This window comes from Channa argus, chromosome 4 (genome assembly GCF_033026475.1).
Source record: "Channa argus isolate prfri chromosome 4, Channa argus male v1.0, whole genome shotgun sequence".
NCBI classification, from domain to species: Eukaryota; Metazoa; Chordata; class Actinopteri; order Anabantiformes; family Channidae; genus Channa; species Channa argus.
The window spans coordinates 385,267-400,625 of NC_090200.1; the positions used below are offsets into that span (position 1 = coordinate 385,267).

Genomic DNA, 15,359 nt, shown 5'->3' on the forward strand with positions numbered 1-15,359 from the left:
AAAACTATTAAATGTGGATTATTAAATATCAGATCTCTCTCTTCTAAATCTCTGTTAGTAAATGACTTAATAAGCGATCATCAATTCGATTTATTTTGTCTCACTGAAACTTGGTTGCAGCAGGAAGAATATGTCAGTCTAAATGAGTCAACCCCCCCAAGTCATATTAATTATCATGTTCCTAGAAGCACAGGCCGAGGTGGAGGAGTTGCAGCAATCTTCCATTGTAGCTTATCAATAAACCCTAGACCTAAACATAGTTATAACTCATTTGAGAGCCTTACTCTTAGCCTTTCACACCCAAACTGGAAAACTCAAAAACCACTATTATTTGTTATCATGTACCGTCCTCCAGTCCCTTATTCAGAGTTTTTGATTGAATTTTCTGATTTTCTAGCTGATTTAGTGCTTAGTACAGATAAAGTCATTATAGTGGGTGACTTTAACATTCATGTAGATGCTGACAGTAACTGCCTGAGCACTGCGTTTAATTCATTATTAGATTCAATTGGTTTTTCCCAAAATGTAAATAAACCCACTCACTGTTTTAGTCACACGTTAGACCTTGTCCTTACGTATGGAATTGAAGCGGATAATTTAACCATATTTCCTCACAACTCTCTTCTGTCTGACCATTTTTTAATAACATTTGAATTTACAATAACGGACTATATAGCAGTTAGGGAAAAATTCCACTATAGCAGATGCTTAAGTGAAAAAGCTGTCAACAAATTTAAAGAAATTATTTCTTCATCATTTGCTTCACCATATGTTAATACAATGGGAAGTAGTCTCCTTAATGTTACTCCTGCACAAGTAGATTATCTTGTTGACAATTCTGCAGCCTCACTACGTACAATACTCGATAGTGTTGCCCCTCTAAAAAAGAAGGCAGTAAATCAGCAGAGGCGATCTCCATGGTATAGTTCACAAACACGCAACTTAAAACAGGAAACACGAAAGTTAGAAAGGAAGTGGCGTTCCAGAAAGTTAGAAGAATCTCATTTAGCCTGGAAAAATAGTTTAAAAACGTACAAAAAAGCTCTCAGTGATGCCAGAACAGCATATTATTCATCATTAATAGAAGAAAACAAGAACAACCCCCGGTTTCTGTTCAGCACTGTAGCCAGGCTGACTAAGAGCCATAGTTCTGTTGAGCCTACTATTCCCTTAACTTTGAGCAGCAATGACTTCATGACCTTCTTTATGAATAAAATTGTAGCTATTAGAGAAAGTATTCACCAGATCCTCCCCCCAAAAATTACAGATAGATCTTCATGTACAGCAGTGCTAGAATCATGGATAAGGCCCCACTCCCTGTTAGACTGCTTTTTACCCATAGATCTCTCTGAGCTAACTTCAATTATTACCTCATCTAAACCAACAACCTGTCTGCTAGACCCTATTCCAACTAAGCTGCTCAAGGAAGCTTTACCCTTAATAGATACGTTCATATTAGATATCATCAATCTATCTTTAGAAACAGGCTATGTACCACAGGCCTATAAGGTAGCTGTAATTAAACCATTACTTAAAAAACCCTGTCTTGACCCAGGTGTTTTAGCCAATTACAGACCAATATCTAATCTCCCCTTTATTTCTAAAATAATTGAAAAAGTAGTCGCAAAACAATTATGTGATCACCTTCATAGGAATAATTTGTATGAAGAGTTTCAGTCAGGATTTAGAGTTCATCATAGTACAGAAACAGCACTGGTAAAAGTCACCAACGATCTTCTCATGGCCTCAGATAATGGACTCATCTCTATACTTGTTCTGTTAGATCTTAGTGCCGCATTTGATACCATTGATCATAACATTTTATTACAGAGACTGGAACATGAAATTGGAATTACAGGAACTGCACTAGGTTGGTTTAAATCCTATCTGTCTGATAGATTTCAATTTGTTCATGTTAATGATGAATCCTTCATGCACACAAACGTTAGCTATGGAGTTCCACAAGGCTCTGTGTTAGGACCAATACTTTTTACTTTATATATGTCTCCTTTAGGCAACATTATTAGAAAACACTCCATAAATTTCCACTGTTATGCTGATGATACCCAGCTATATTTATCTATGGAACCAGATGAAAATAATCAGTTAATAAAGCTTCAAGCATGCCTACAAGACATAAAGGCCTGGATGTCCCACAATTTTTTACTTTTAAACTCAGACAAAACTGAAGTCATAGTATTTGGGCCCAAAAATCTCAGAGATATGATGTCCAACCATATTGTTACCCTAGATGGCATAAGTCTGGCCTCCAGTACTACTGCAAGGAACCTTGGAGTTATTTTTGATCAGGATCTGTCCTTTAAGTCACATATAAAACAAATCTCTAGAACAGCCTTCTTCCACCTACGGAACATTGCCAAAATTAGGAGCATACTGTCTCAAAGTGATGCCGAAAAACTGGTCCATGCATTTGTTACTTCTAGGTTGGACTACTGTAATTCCCTACTTTCAGGATGCCCCAGTAACTCCCTAAAGAGCCTGCAATTAATCCAAAATGCTGCAGCAAGAGTGCTGACTGGAACTAGCAAGAGAGATCATATTTCACCTTCACTAGCTTCTCTCCATTGGCTTCCCATTAAATTTAGAATAGAATTTAAAACCCTGCTTCTTACATATAAAGCTCTGAATGGTCAGGCTCCATCATATATAGAAGACCTCATAGCACCATATCATCCCAGTAGACCACTTCGCTCTCAGAATGCAGGCCTACTTGTGGTTCCCAGAATTTCCAAAAGTAGAATGGGAGGTAGAGCCTTTAGCTATCAAGCTCCTCTCCTGTGGAACCAGCTCCCAGTTCAGATTCGGGAAGCAGACACCCTCTCTACTTTTAAGTCTAAGCTTAAAACCTTCCTCTTTAATAAAGCATATAGTTAGTTATAGTTATGCTGCCATAGGCTTAGACTGCTGGGGGACCCACCCCCCAATGCACTGAGCTCCTTTCCTCCTCTTGACCATCTCTCCTCTCCTCTCACCCCGCAATTCTCACCACTGTATGTCATTAACTCTGTGTGTTCTCTCCCGTAGTTGTCTTTGTCCTCCTCTGTCCCCCTCTCTCTGTCCCTTTCTGCAGGTGTCCCCGGCTTTGAAGCTGTGTGTCTTCCAGCGTGCAGCTACTGGTCCTACCAATCTGCCCGATGTTTTGTTGTTGCTTTTTGTTGCTCTGTTCTTTTCTCTCTCCCCTTTCCACTCACCCCAACCGGTCGAGGCAGATGGCCGTCCACCCTGAGCCTGGTTCTGCTGGAGGTTTCTTCCGTTAAAGGGAGTTTTTCCTCTCCACTGTTGCCTATGGCTTGCTCCAGGGGGAATTGTTGGGTTCTCTTTATATATCTTTATAATCTTGACTTTATTTTGTAAAGTGCCCTGAGATGACTTTGTTGTGAATTGGCGCTATATAAATAAAGTTGAATTGAATTGAATTGAATTTACTGGCATTTTGTTTTTTCTTTCTATCCAGAATCTTTTTCTGCAGGTTGTCAACATGTACTCAAGTCTCACCTAAAGAAGAAGTTCCAGTGTGTGTTTGAGGGCATCACTAAAGCAGGAAACCCAACCCTTCTGAATCAGATCTACACAGAGCTCTACATCACAGAGGGAGGGACTAGAGAGGTCAATGATGAACATGAGGTCAGACAGATTGAAACAGCATCCAGGAAACCAGTCAGACCAGAAACAACAATCAGACCTGAAGACATCTTTAAAGCCTCACCTGGAAGAGATGGACCAATTAGAAGAGTGATGACAAAGGGAATGGTCTGCACTTATATAGCACTTTTCTACCTATTGGCACTCAAAGCACTTTACACTGCTTCTTATTTACCCATTCACACTCACGATCACACACACACTCATACACCGATGGGAGTGCTGTTATGCAGCTGGCCAACACTCACCGGGAGCAACTAAGTTGGGGTTCAGTGTCTTGCTCAAGGACACTTCAACATGTGACTGGAGGAGGCGGGGATTGAACCAACAACTGTGAGATTTGTGGACAACCGCTCTACCTTCCTGCGTCGCAGTCGGAGTGGCTGGCATTGGGAAAACAGTCTTAACACAGAAGTTCACTCTGGACTGGGCGGAAGACAAAGCCAACCAGGATATACAGTTCACATTTCCATTGAATTTCAGAGAGCTGAATGTGCTGAAAGAGAAAAACTTCAGCTTGGTGGAATCAAGACACTGTGAACCATCAGATACTCTTGTCCACACTCTCTGACTTGGGCATCTCTGGATCAGCTCTAGACTGGCTTTGTTCTTACCTATCAGGACGAACCTTCAAGGTATCCTGGCGGGGGGCATCTTTCTCACTCTCATAGCCTCTCTACCGGTGTGCCACAGGGCTCAGTTCTTGGTCCTCTCCTCTTTTCTATCTATACTTCATCCCTAGGTGCCATCATTCACTCACATGGTCTTTCCTATCACTGCTACGCTGATGAGACACAGCTCTTCCTGTCCTTTCCACCGGACGACTCCACTGTCTCATCGCGCATTTCTGCCTGTCTCTCAGACATCTCAGCCTGGATGAGTGAGAGACACCTTCAACTCAACCTCTCTAAGACCGAAGTCCTTGTCTTCCCAGCCAGACCTTTGATGCAACACAACATCAGTATCAACATTGGATCTACAGTGATTGTCCCACTAAATCGGCCAAAAATCTGGGGGTCATCATCGATGACAAACTGAGCTTTAAGGACCACATCTCCTCAGTCTCTAGGGCAGCAGATTTGCTCTTTACAACATCAGGAAGATCAGACCCTACATCACGGAATATACAACCCAACTCATTGTACAGGCGCTGGTCACATCTCGTCTTGATTACTGCAACGCTTTGTTGATGGGGTTACCGATATCCACAATCAAACCCTTGCAGATGATCCAAAATGCGGCAGCTCGCCTAATTTTTAATCAGCCAAAAAAGACCCATGTCACACCACTTTTTAGATCTCTACACTGGCTTCCTGTTGCTGCTCGCATCAGGTTCAAAGCTCTGTCTCTTGCTTACAGGGTTGTTAACTCGACAGCTCCCGCTTACCTCAACTCACTCATTCAAGTCTACAATCCTTCCTGCCCGCTGCGGTCTGCCAACGAATGACGTCTGGTGGTCCCAACACCGCATAGAAGACACCAAGCAAAACTGTTCAGCGCAATGATCCCACGATGGTGGAACGAGCTACAAAACGCTGCACGCTCAGCTGATTCTCTCCCAATATTCAAAAAACTGCTGAAAACTGAACTCTTCCGCATCTTCCTATGCACTTAAATCTTTAAAAAAAAAAAAAAAAACAATTTCTGCTCTCTTGCACTTGTATCTCGTGAACTGTGAACACTTTTCTGATAGGACTTTGCTTTGATGTTTTCTCCTTGACTTAGATTTTTGCTGCCTTGTACCTCACTTGTAAGTCGCTTTGGATAAAAGCGTCTGCTAAATGACTAAATGTAAATGTAAATGTAAACTTGTTCATCTCTTCTTTCCTGAAACCAAAGGAATCAGCAGGTTTGAAGAGTTCCAGGTTGTGTTCATCTTTGATGGTCTGGATGAGTGTCGACTTCCTCTGGACTTCCACAACAATGAGATCCTGACTAATGTTACAGAGTCCACCTCAGTGGATGTGCTGCTGACAAACCTCATCAGGGGGAACCTGCTTCCCTCTGCTCGCCTCTGGATCACCACATGACCTGCATCAGCCAATGAGATCCCTCCTTGGTGTGTTGACATGGTGACAGAGGTCAGAGGGTTCACTGACCCACAGAAGGAGGTATACTTCAGGAAAAGGTTCAGAGATGAGGAGCAGGCCAGCAGAATCATCTCCCACATCAAGACATCACGAAGCCTCCACATCATGTGCCACATCCCAGTCTTCTGCTGGATCACTGCTACAGTCCTGGAGGATGTGTTGAAAACCAGAGAGGGAGGAGAGCTGCCCAAGACCCTGACTGAGATGTACATCCACTTCCTGGTGGTTCAGTCCAAACTTAGGAACATCAAGTATGGTGGAGGGGCTGAGACAGACCAACACTGGAGTCCAGAGAGCAGGAAGATGATTGAGTCTCTGGAAAAACTGGCTTTTGAGCAGCTGCAGAAAGGAAACCTGATCTTCTATGAATCAGACCTGACAGAGTGTGGCATCGATATCAGAGCAGCCTCAGTGTATTCAGGAGTGTTCACACAGATCTTTAAAGAGGAGAGAGGACAAGGTGTTCTGCTTCGTCCATCTGAGTGTTCAGGAGTTTCTGGCAGCTCTTCATGTCCATCTGACATTCTTCAACTCTGGAGTCAATCTGCTAACTGAACAATTAACTTCTGAAAAAAGGTACAATTCCAAATTGTTCTATCAGAGTGCTGTGGACAAGGCCTTACAGAATCCAAATGGAGGCATGGACTTGTTCCTTTGTTTTCTTCTAGGTCTTTCACTGCACACTAATCAGACTCTGCTAAAAGGTCTGCTTAAACAGTCCACAGGTGGATCAAAAACAAATCAGGAAACAGTCCAGTACATCAAGAAAAAGATCAGTGAGAATCTGTCTGCAGAGCAAAACATCAACCTGTTCCACTGTCTGAATGAACTGAATGATTGTTCTCTAGTGGAGCAGATTCAACAGTACCTAAGATCAGGAAGTCTCTCCACAAATAAACTGTCTCCTGCTCAGTGGTCAGCTCTTGTCTTCATCTTACTGTCATCACAAAAAGATCTGCATGTGTTTGACCTGAAGAAATATTGTGCTTCAGAAGAGGCTCTGCTGAAGCTGCTGTCTGTGGTCAAAGCTTCTAAGAAAACTGTGTAAGTATGTAGATTTTTTATTAATTCCATGTTGCTACATTATATTGAAAGATCCTGTCATTATTTCCTCTCCAGACTGAGTTCAATCTGTAACCTCTCAGAGAGAAGCTGTGAAGCTCTGTCCTCAGTTCTCAGCTCCCAGTCCTCTAGTCTGAGAGAACTGAACCTGAGTAACAACAACCTGCAGGATTCAGGAGTGAAATTACTCTCTGATGGACTGAAGAGTCCACACTGTAAACTGAAGACTCTTAGGTCAGGATTCATCAAACTCTTTAACTGTTTTTTGGGGGGGAGTTTCTCCTGATTTGATTCTGAGGGTCTGAGGACAGACGGTGTCATTATGGAACAGATTATAAAACCCACTGAAGCAAAACTTAAAATATGTGATGATGATTTGATTTTACAATATTGATAATATTTGTTTTATGCTAATGTGAAACAATTTTGTATTCATGTGAAAATCAGCAGCTGATTTGCATAACTGAACAAATAGTAAACATATGTTGGGCTGTGTACTTATGTTCAGCAGTACATTCTTAACTAAGAATATTACTTTCCATGAGGAGAAATATTAAATTCAACATAATGTTTAGGGTTTATTACTACACCAAATTCCTACCAAATACATTTTTCCCGGAATAAAGCTGAACCAAAAATTAGAAACATAATAAGAAAAACACACCAACTATTCACAGATGGTTCCTGATTTGTTTTGTGTGTTTGCAGACTGTCAGGTTGTCTGATCACAGAGGAAGGTTGTGCTTCTCTGGCCTCAGCTCTGAGCTCCAACCCCTCCCATCTGAGAGAACTGGACCTGAGCTACAATTATCCAGGAGACTCAGGAGTGAAGCTGCTGTCTGCTGGATTGAAGAATTCCCATTGGAGACTGGACACTCTCAGGTATGGGAGCAGAGGTCTGATGCAGCCACAGAAAATGGGCGTTATGCAGGAACGTTTTGTAATTTTGTCTTAAACCTCTTCTTCTTTTCTCTGAGATTCACCATAATCTCTTGTCGTGAGTTGCTCGTTTCACACTTATCAGTGACACCTAAAGTGCTGCATGTCTATGAGATTTAATCATTAACAGAATTAACACTATTTTTTAATGTATTTATTTTAGGGACAATACAACTAAACATTGTTACATCTAAGCAATCCATGCTTTGTGTATAGGGCCCATTTTCATCCCCTGTCCCTGGTTAGGATTTTAGATCCAACATTTAAGAAATAAAATCTAGATCAAAAAAATACGATCAGGCCACATCAGGCCTGACATGGCAACTGCATATGCAACTTCAAATGAACATATATACATCAAATATGCAGAGGAAAAGAGAAGTTCTGCACCTTCCAATTCTACTTCCTTTCCACTTTCTGCCCTCTTAGCTCACAGACGACATAGTAGACTCTTTGCTATGTTGTGCTGCCTATTCAGTTTGGTCCTGCTGTTTCATTCTCAAACTAAAACACTTAAGCAAGCAAACTAAACAAAGCAAGATTGTTCCAGAATCCTTGTTATGCTGCTGTTAGTGTTACTTTTCACTGTGGTACAGTAAAGAAAGCATCTTTCTTTACTGGTTCAGTAACAAATGCACATGATGCTCCTCTGTTCATGAGCAGAACTGGTTTTTACGACAAGTCGTTCACACTCAGCAACTACAGGGGAAACCAATTGTACCATAGGACCAAATCCTGCTTAGTGGGTCTTTCAGTAATGAATATGACCAAGTATTCTTGTCCATATAATCTATCATACATTCATACTTTGATCAGTGTGATAATAAACAGGTTTTTAACTCTATGTCCTTTAACGTCAAACATGGACATTGTCTGTGTATTGGAGTCTTTATCCTGGACTGATACAGACTCCAGTTCCTTTAGTCTTTGCTGAATGTCCCTCCCTACATACAAGCCTCCATTACAACAGAATAATTAAACAGTGTGTCTGAGAGACATGTAATGTCCATGTGTGCATGATGACAGAGAATGTGCTGCTCTGACCCCCCTCCTCCTTTCAGGGTGGAGCCTGGTGGAGAACGATGGTTGAGAGCAGGTCTGAGGAAGTGTAAGTGTGTTTTTAATGAGATTGATGGAAACAAAGCAGCAACATTCAACCATCTTCAAACTGTCACATCACTCATTCACATCATCAAAGTGTCAAGAAATGAACAGATGGTGGATTAATAACTGCAGCTGTTTGTGTCTTGTTCTCTCCATCAGATTTCTGTCAACTCACAATCGACACAAACTCAGTGAACAGGAAACTACAACTGTCTGACAACAACAGGAAGGTGACACGTGTGGAGGAGGATCAGTCATATCCTGATCATCCAGACAGATTTGACCCCTTGCATCATCTTCTGTGTAGTAATATCCTGATTGGTCGCTGTTACTGGGAGGTCGAGTGGAGCAGAGTGATTGACGTTTCAGTGAATTACAGAGGAATCAGGAGAAAAGGAAACAGTGGATAGTGTTGATTTGGAGGAAACAATCAGTCCTGGAATTTAGTTGGCAGTGATCGTGGTTACCTTGTCAGGTACAATAATATGGAAACATCAGTCTCCTCCTCATTCTGTTCCTCTGACAGAGTAGCAGTGTATGAGAAATGAGAAATAGTGAATCAGCTCGTTAAGTCCTGATACAGAAAACTGATTCTACAATTCAAATCCTGTTTTTTATCAGATTTTTAAGAAGTAGAACATCTGCCAGTTCATATTTTTGTAAATGTTATATTTTACTTTTCTAAAGTAAATTTATTTAATGAAGCATTTTGAAATTAATTGCTTTTGGAATTTTTTATTATTTACTTTTTCATAAATCATTTGAAACTTCATAACACTTAGTATTATTATTATTAATCTTTGTAGTAGTACAAGACAATGAACCCCCTAACAGCCCATTCCCTTCCCCAGCTGTGCAGTGCTGGTCCAAGTCCGGTAAAAATTGGGGAGGGTTGCGTCATTAAGGGCATCGGGCGTAAAAAACTGTGCCAAATTAACATTCAAACAATGATTCACTTTGGCGACACTGAACTCACGAGATAAGACGAAAGGACAAAAAAATAAAAAAATAATCTTTGTAGTAGTAGAATAAGTGGTTGTAGAGAGTTATACTGAGTGCAGAATAGACGAGTTTGTTTGAAATTAAAATTGTGTTATTAGCTCATTTTAATTTCAGCTTTTTCCTGTTTTCACAATAAAAAAACAATACCCTAACCTCTAACCCTGACCTCAATATTAAATACATAGAGGAATTATCACCTTTCTGACAGTTTCAGTCTAAAAACTGAGGAATTCTAACCTTATAAATGTAGAATTCATGGCAGAGCTCCTGTATTGGTTTGTATTAAATTACACAGGTGGTCATAATGTTATGCCTGATCAGTGTCAACATCATTTCAGTTTTTTAACAGTTCATTTCATCATAATAACTACTAATGTAAATGTTTCTGATGCTGTTGCCTGGTCCAGTGTTTCCCTCTGGCGGACATCAGCATGAACTACAACAGAGCTACACTCACTAATACACATAAAATATATATTGTGGCATAAATACGGTATTTACACATTTAACACATGAAAAGACTAAGTTGTATACATTATTTTAAATAATAATAATCATAGTTTACTTCATAACTACTAGTGTGATAATTAATTAATTATATTTTCGTTGTAGTTTAATGCAACCGCAAGGGGGCACAAGCCAGTGTCTTCTTGTGCCAGTCCCAAGTCTGGATAAATGCAGAGGGTTGTGTCAGGAAGGGCATCCGACGTAAAACACATGCCAAATTAAACATGCGAATCGTGACAATGACTTTTATGGAGTTACAGTGTAAACTAGTGAACATCAGTGCTTTATATCGCCAAAATAATACAGATTCATTTGGAAAGTTTCAAATCAGGAAAAATAACATGTGAAATGCTCAGTGACAGAAATGTTTCCAACAAACTGAAAGTTCCTGTGTGTGCTTATGTCATTTTTTTCTCCTTTTCCAAAATGAAGACACTCTCTAGATCAGTGGGACCAGAGACATGAGGACCAGAGGACAGAGGAAGGTCCTACCAGGAAAGCAAAAGTTGAGACAGAGCAGGAAACCAAAGCCTCACTGTCTTTAATCATGGGACCTGAAGACATGAAGGGACAAAAAGCAGGTATTTGGATTCTGGAACCAACTGGTTTCTGAGTCCTGCAGCACCGGTGTGGGTCCAGTACCAGAGAACGACTGCTCACTGCAGTATCGGGATGTAGGAGTGTAGTAGGTTCAGTGGAGCTGGTTTAAAGGAGGTAGCCGGTCCCCCCCACAAACCAGCTGTGTGCGTAAGTCCAGAACCACCAGAGTCCGTGTTCCCACCTCAGTAGGAAGTGATGGAACTTCTCAGTGTGTGGTTTTGATCTGAAGAGAACCCGACTGAGACTCAGTCAATTGTCTCTGATTCTCAACTAGAACTGGACAGAGTCATAGCAGGGACAAGTCTTCATCTGTGTGTCTGCAGGGTCAGAGGTCCAAGCCACGTTTACTGAGGTCACGTGGTTTTAGATCCAAACCACACCTGCACCTGTTGTATCCAGGATCACATCATGCTTTAGGTCCTTCTTGTCTCTGTGGCTCCATGTACGATGTCCCCGATCTGTCCATCCTGTCCTACAACTGCTGTAGAACCCTGACGGTGTCCAACAGGTGGACCCTGCAGGTGCTAGGGGTCAGGGCTGTGTTATGAGGGAGCCAGGACAGTCGTCTGTTTCAGCCTCCCTGTCCTCATCATGGTCTCGTGCTCCATACGGTCCAACAGGTGAGTCACACGATGTCATCAGGAGACGAGGTCTTGGACTACAGAGCAGTGTTGAACCCACGTGGGTTTGTCAGTGGCTGTTGCTGAACCTGAGAGAGAGAAAAGAGAAGAATCTGTCCTTTTGAAACTTGTCTGACTGATTCACTTTGATAAATTGTCCCATCATGAAGGGAAAAGTTCATTTTAACACATTCTCCTGTGGGAACAGTTTGGAGCTCATTTCGTTTCCTGCATCTGGATCAATGAAGCTGTTTGCTAAGTCCAGAACCAGCTCAGTGATCACACTGCAGGCAGATCAGGTCCTCTAAACCAGTTTGAGACAGTTCGAACATTGTCCCCTTTGTGATTGAAGGATTTATCGTGGGCCTGTTGGATCAGACTGACTTAGTGTCGCTGTTGGTGTCCCTAATAAACTGACAACTCCTGTCCATTAAACCCAGTCCACATCAAATAAATCCTGGTCCTGACATGAATCACTGGGTGAAGAACAAGAAAGAAGACAGAAATTAGACCCCCCCTCAGAACTTGCTCAGCCTGAAGATTTGTAGTAAACTGGACTGAATATGAGTGTGTTTCTAGTGATGAATGATGAGGCAACAGCTCCACAGGTAAATCTTCCTGTTATTGTTATTCCACATACACAGATCAGGCAAAACATTATGACCCCCTGTTACTGCAGTACATGAATTATGACATTATACATGAGTTCTACTTTTACAAGGTCATAATGTTAATGTACTTACTACTTTACTTAAACCTACTGTGTTTTTTATTGAGGTCAAAGTTCAAAATGAATGAGGGGCCAAAACTTTAGAACCACCTCTTCCTATAATGCACATCAGTACAACTCCATCACCCACTATGACCTCAATAATAAACACATAGTAGAATCATCACCTTTCTGACAGTTTCAGCCTAAAAACTGAGAAATTCTAACCTTGTAAAAGTAGAATTCATGCTAGAGTCACTGTATTGGATTGTATTAAAATGCACAGGTTGCACATAAAAATATGTATTGTGGCATAAAAACGTTTTTTAGCGGTTAAGCCTCCACCTTAAGATTGACAGTCAGTGATTGACGTGTTTGACGGCTGGTGTGTGTGATGAATGAATGCTCAGCCAAGAAGAGTGGACAACTGTAAGTGTAGAGGCTTTGTGTTGAACTGTGGGCAAAGGAAAATAAAGCTGGAGTGTAGAAGCGTTGTCTACATTATTCTAAATAATTAAATCTATGGTTTATTTCATCATAACTACTTACTACACCAATGTCCACCAGGGGGAGACATTGGACCAGACAACAGCATCTGAATCATTGAACTGGGTGAACATCACTTTTTGTCATATTTTCGCGTTTTATTTCTTAGTTTGAATCAGCTGCTCTGGTCTAGTGTCTCTTAAACAGGTTTACATACTAATGTAAACAAGATTAACTCAAACACACGTTTTGACTTTACACACGTTAGACGTTTTTATTTATTAAAGAAAAAAGTGCCACAGGGCAGCTGTAGCTCAGTTAGTAAGGTGTCCACAGACCAAAGGGTCAGTGGTGCAATCCCAGGTACTGGCCATATGAAGTGTTTCTGACACTGAACCCCCAACACCCCATTCCCATCACCAGCTATGCACTGCTGGTTGCGTCATGAAGGCATCTGGCATAAAAACTGTGCCAAATTAACATGTGGACAACGACCCGCTGAGGTGACCTTGAACTCACAGGATAAGCCAAAAGGACAAAACAAGGAAAAAAAAGTCTCCAAACATAAACTCCAGCAAAGCTGAACTTTGGACAAATGTTTTTATTTTAACAAATGGAGTAAAAATGTAAAGTCGTGAACATCAGTGCTTTATATTGTCTAAATAAATACAGATTAATTTGGAAAGTTTCAAATCAGGAAAAATAACATGTGAAATGCTCAGTGACAGAAATGTTTCCAACAAACTGAAAGTTCCTGTGTGTCTGAACTTCATGTCCCAAAAGAGCCTCATTTTTAGAAACTACTCAGTGTTTCAGTGATTCTGACTCAATAGATTTTTCTCAGTAAAATAGTTTCAAAACTCACATAAGACAAAACATTTAAGTTCCCAGCAGCTTTTGAAGGCAGCACGAGTATGGTTTGTATATTTCCACCTCAAAACCAGTCAAACTTGGTCTTAATTTAAAGTTCAGGACCAGTCAAACCCAGATCAGGACCTTCGCCTATGTGGTTTCCCTCGTCCAGCTCCTTGTAGAGCAGAGGGTGAAACGCTCCCAACGTGACAGTGACAGAGATCAGTGTGACGCACAGACAGGAAGAACTCGTACACGCTGACCTCACTGCACAGTGACATCATCAGCACGATACCTGAAACACAGTGACATCATAGCAACTTGAAGCTACATATTCCAAATATCTGAAAATGCACAAATTGTATTCAAAGAAAAGTTGAACACATTCCAGTTTGAAACTGAATTTCCCTGTGATGATGAATCCTTTTCCACATATGAAGCCCACAGTCATTAACAGCAACATGTGAGTGAGTCACTGACTTCCATCTTCCCTGGATTCATCGTGGTTTTGTTGTTTCAGCTGTTCCACTGCAGAAGCCACGAGTCGAGCATCTGCAATGGAAACAAACTCATTTGAAAAAGACAAAGAAGATGAAGAGGACAACAGAAAAGACACAATTGAAGGAGAAAAGTAGAAAATTGACAATTGTACCAAATGAGTTTTGCCGTGATTCCAGTCTGAGCTGAACATTTGTCCTGAGCAGAAAGTTTGTCTCCAACACTTGGAGGCTGCAGACATGTCAGACTGAACATTAGAATTAGCAGGAAGAAAAGTCAGCATCAGTTTTTTGTCCACATGTGGGAAGCTGCTGTTTTCTGACTACAACACAGATGTTCTCCCACTGCTGAGGATCAACCAACATTTCTGCTTCTTACTACATTTCTATCCTTTTAACAACTTCTTCTTCTTTGGGGTTTTCTGGCAGCCAGCATCTTGATATCTGTTGCATTGCTGCCATCTTCTGGTTTCTCTCTCTCCCTACATGTTCTATATCCTTCTCTTCTAGAGATTAGGTCTGTTCTACTGGAAAATGAATAACATCCTCTACATTGGTTATTTGGCTCCAATATGCCGTTTAGCCCGACACTTAACAGTCCTCGTCTTTTACAGTCACTCACAATGTCCTCTGTCTCTCTGAGTACTATTTAGATTAATGTGTCCTATTTGTAGTCTGCTCATTACCACATCCTCCTTTCTGTTTCCTCATCTGTGCTGCTGCCACTCTTTGTTGATTACTACAGTGACTTTTTATTCTTTGTTCCTTCACCGGGAAATTTCTACAAGGCTTGAAACTGGCTATGCAGTGCCGGTTACAAGCCTGGTAGAAATTGGGGAGGATTGCGTCAGGAAGGGGATCCGGTGTAGAACAAAAAAAAAGACACATTCCTACAGCCCTCCATTCACTTTAATGTTAAAACTGTAGTTCTCTGCACATACCACCAGATGGCACCAACATCTCATCTATTGCTCAGCTTCTACTCAATGCTGTCTTCCCAGTCCTGGTTCTGTATCTGATCTCGCTTTTCCCTCTCATCCAGCATCTGGTCTCCTACTTATCCCTAACACTACATGTGGTCTCTATGGGCCAGTATGTGGTCTTACCAATCGCCCTCCCCAGCAATGAGTTCAGAACCACCCCGGCTGATGTCAGCACAGGTACCAGCTGGTCCCAACCCAGAAATGAGAATGGCTCTTCTGTGCCATCTACAGTCTGGATCCTGATT

The 15,359-nt window shown here is 41.3% G+C and overlaps 1 protein-coding gene and 1 long non-coding RNA gene across 2 annotated transcripts; both read left to right on the forward strand.

The window, feature by feature from the left end:
* The first annotated feature begins 2,475 nt into the window (after nucleotides 1-2,475).
* Nucleotides 2,476-6,788, forward strand: LOC137125559 (protein NLRC3-like). Its single transcript, XM_067501212.1, has one exon. It carries the CDS (start codon nucleotides 5,733-5,735, stop codon nucleotides 6,306-6,308), a length of 576 nt encoding a protein of 191 aa, XP_067357313.1. The 5' UTR covers nucleotides 2,476-5,732; the 3' UTR covers nucleotides 6,309-6,788.
* A 1,997-nt stretch (nucleotides 6,789-8,785) lies between these two features.
* On the forward strand, nucleotides 8,786-12,770 carry LOC137125587 (uncharacterized). The gene is made up of 3 exons (XR_010914177.1): nucleotides 8,786-8,862; nucleotides 9,018-9,333; nucleotides 10,800-12,770. It is a non-coding gene; the product is annotated as an uncharacterized lncRNA (long non-coding RNA).
* Nucleotides 12,771-15,359: the final 2,589 nt, after the last annotated feature.

What these genes read in the sequence shown, in the direction of transcription:
- LOC137125559 (XM_067501212.1), top strand. Translation starts at nt 5,733, where the DNA reads ATGGTGACAGAGGTCAGAGGGTTCACTGACCCACAGAAGGAGGTATAC.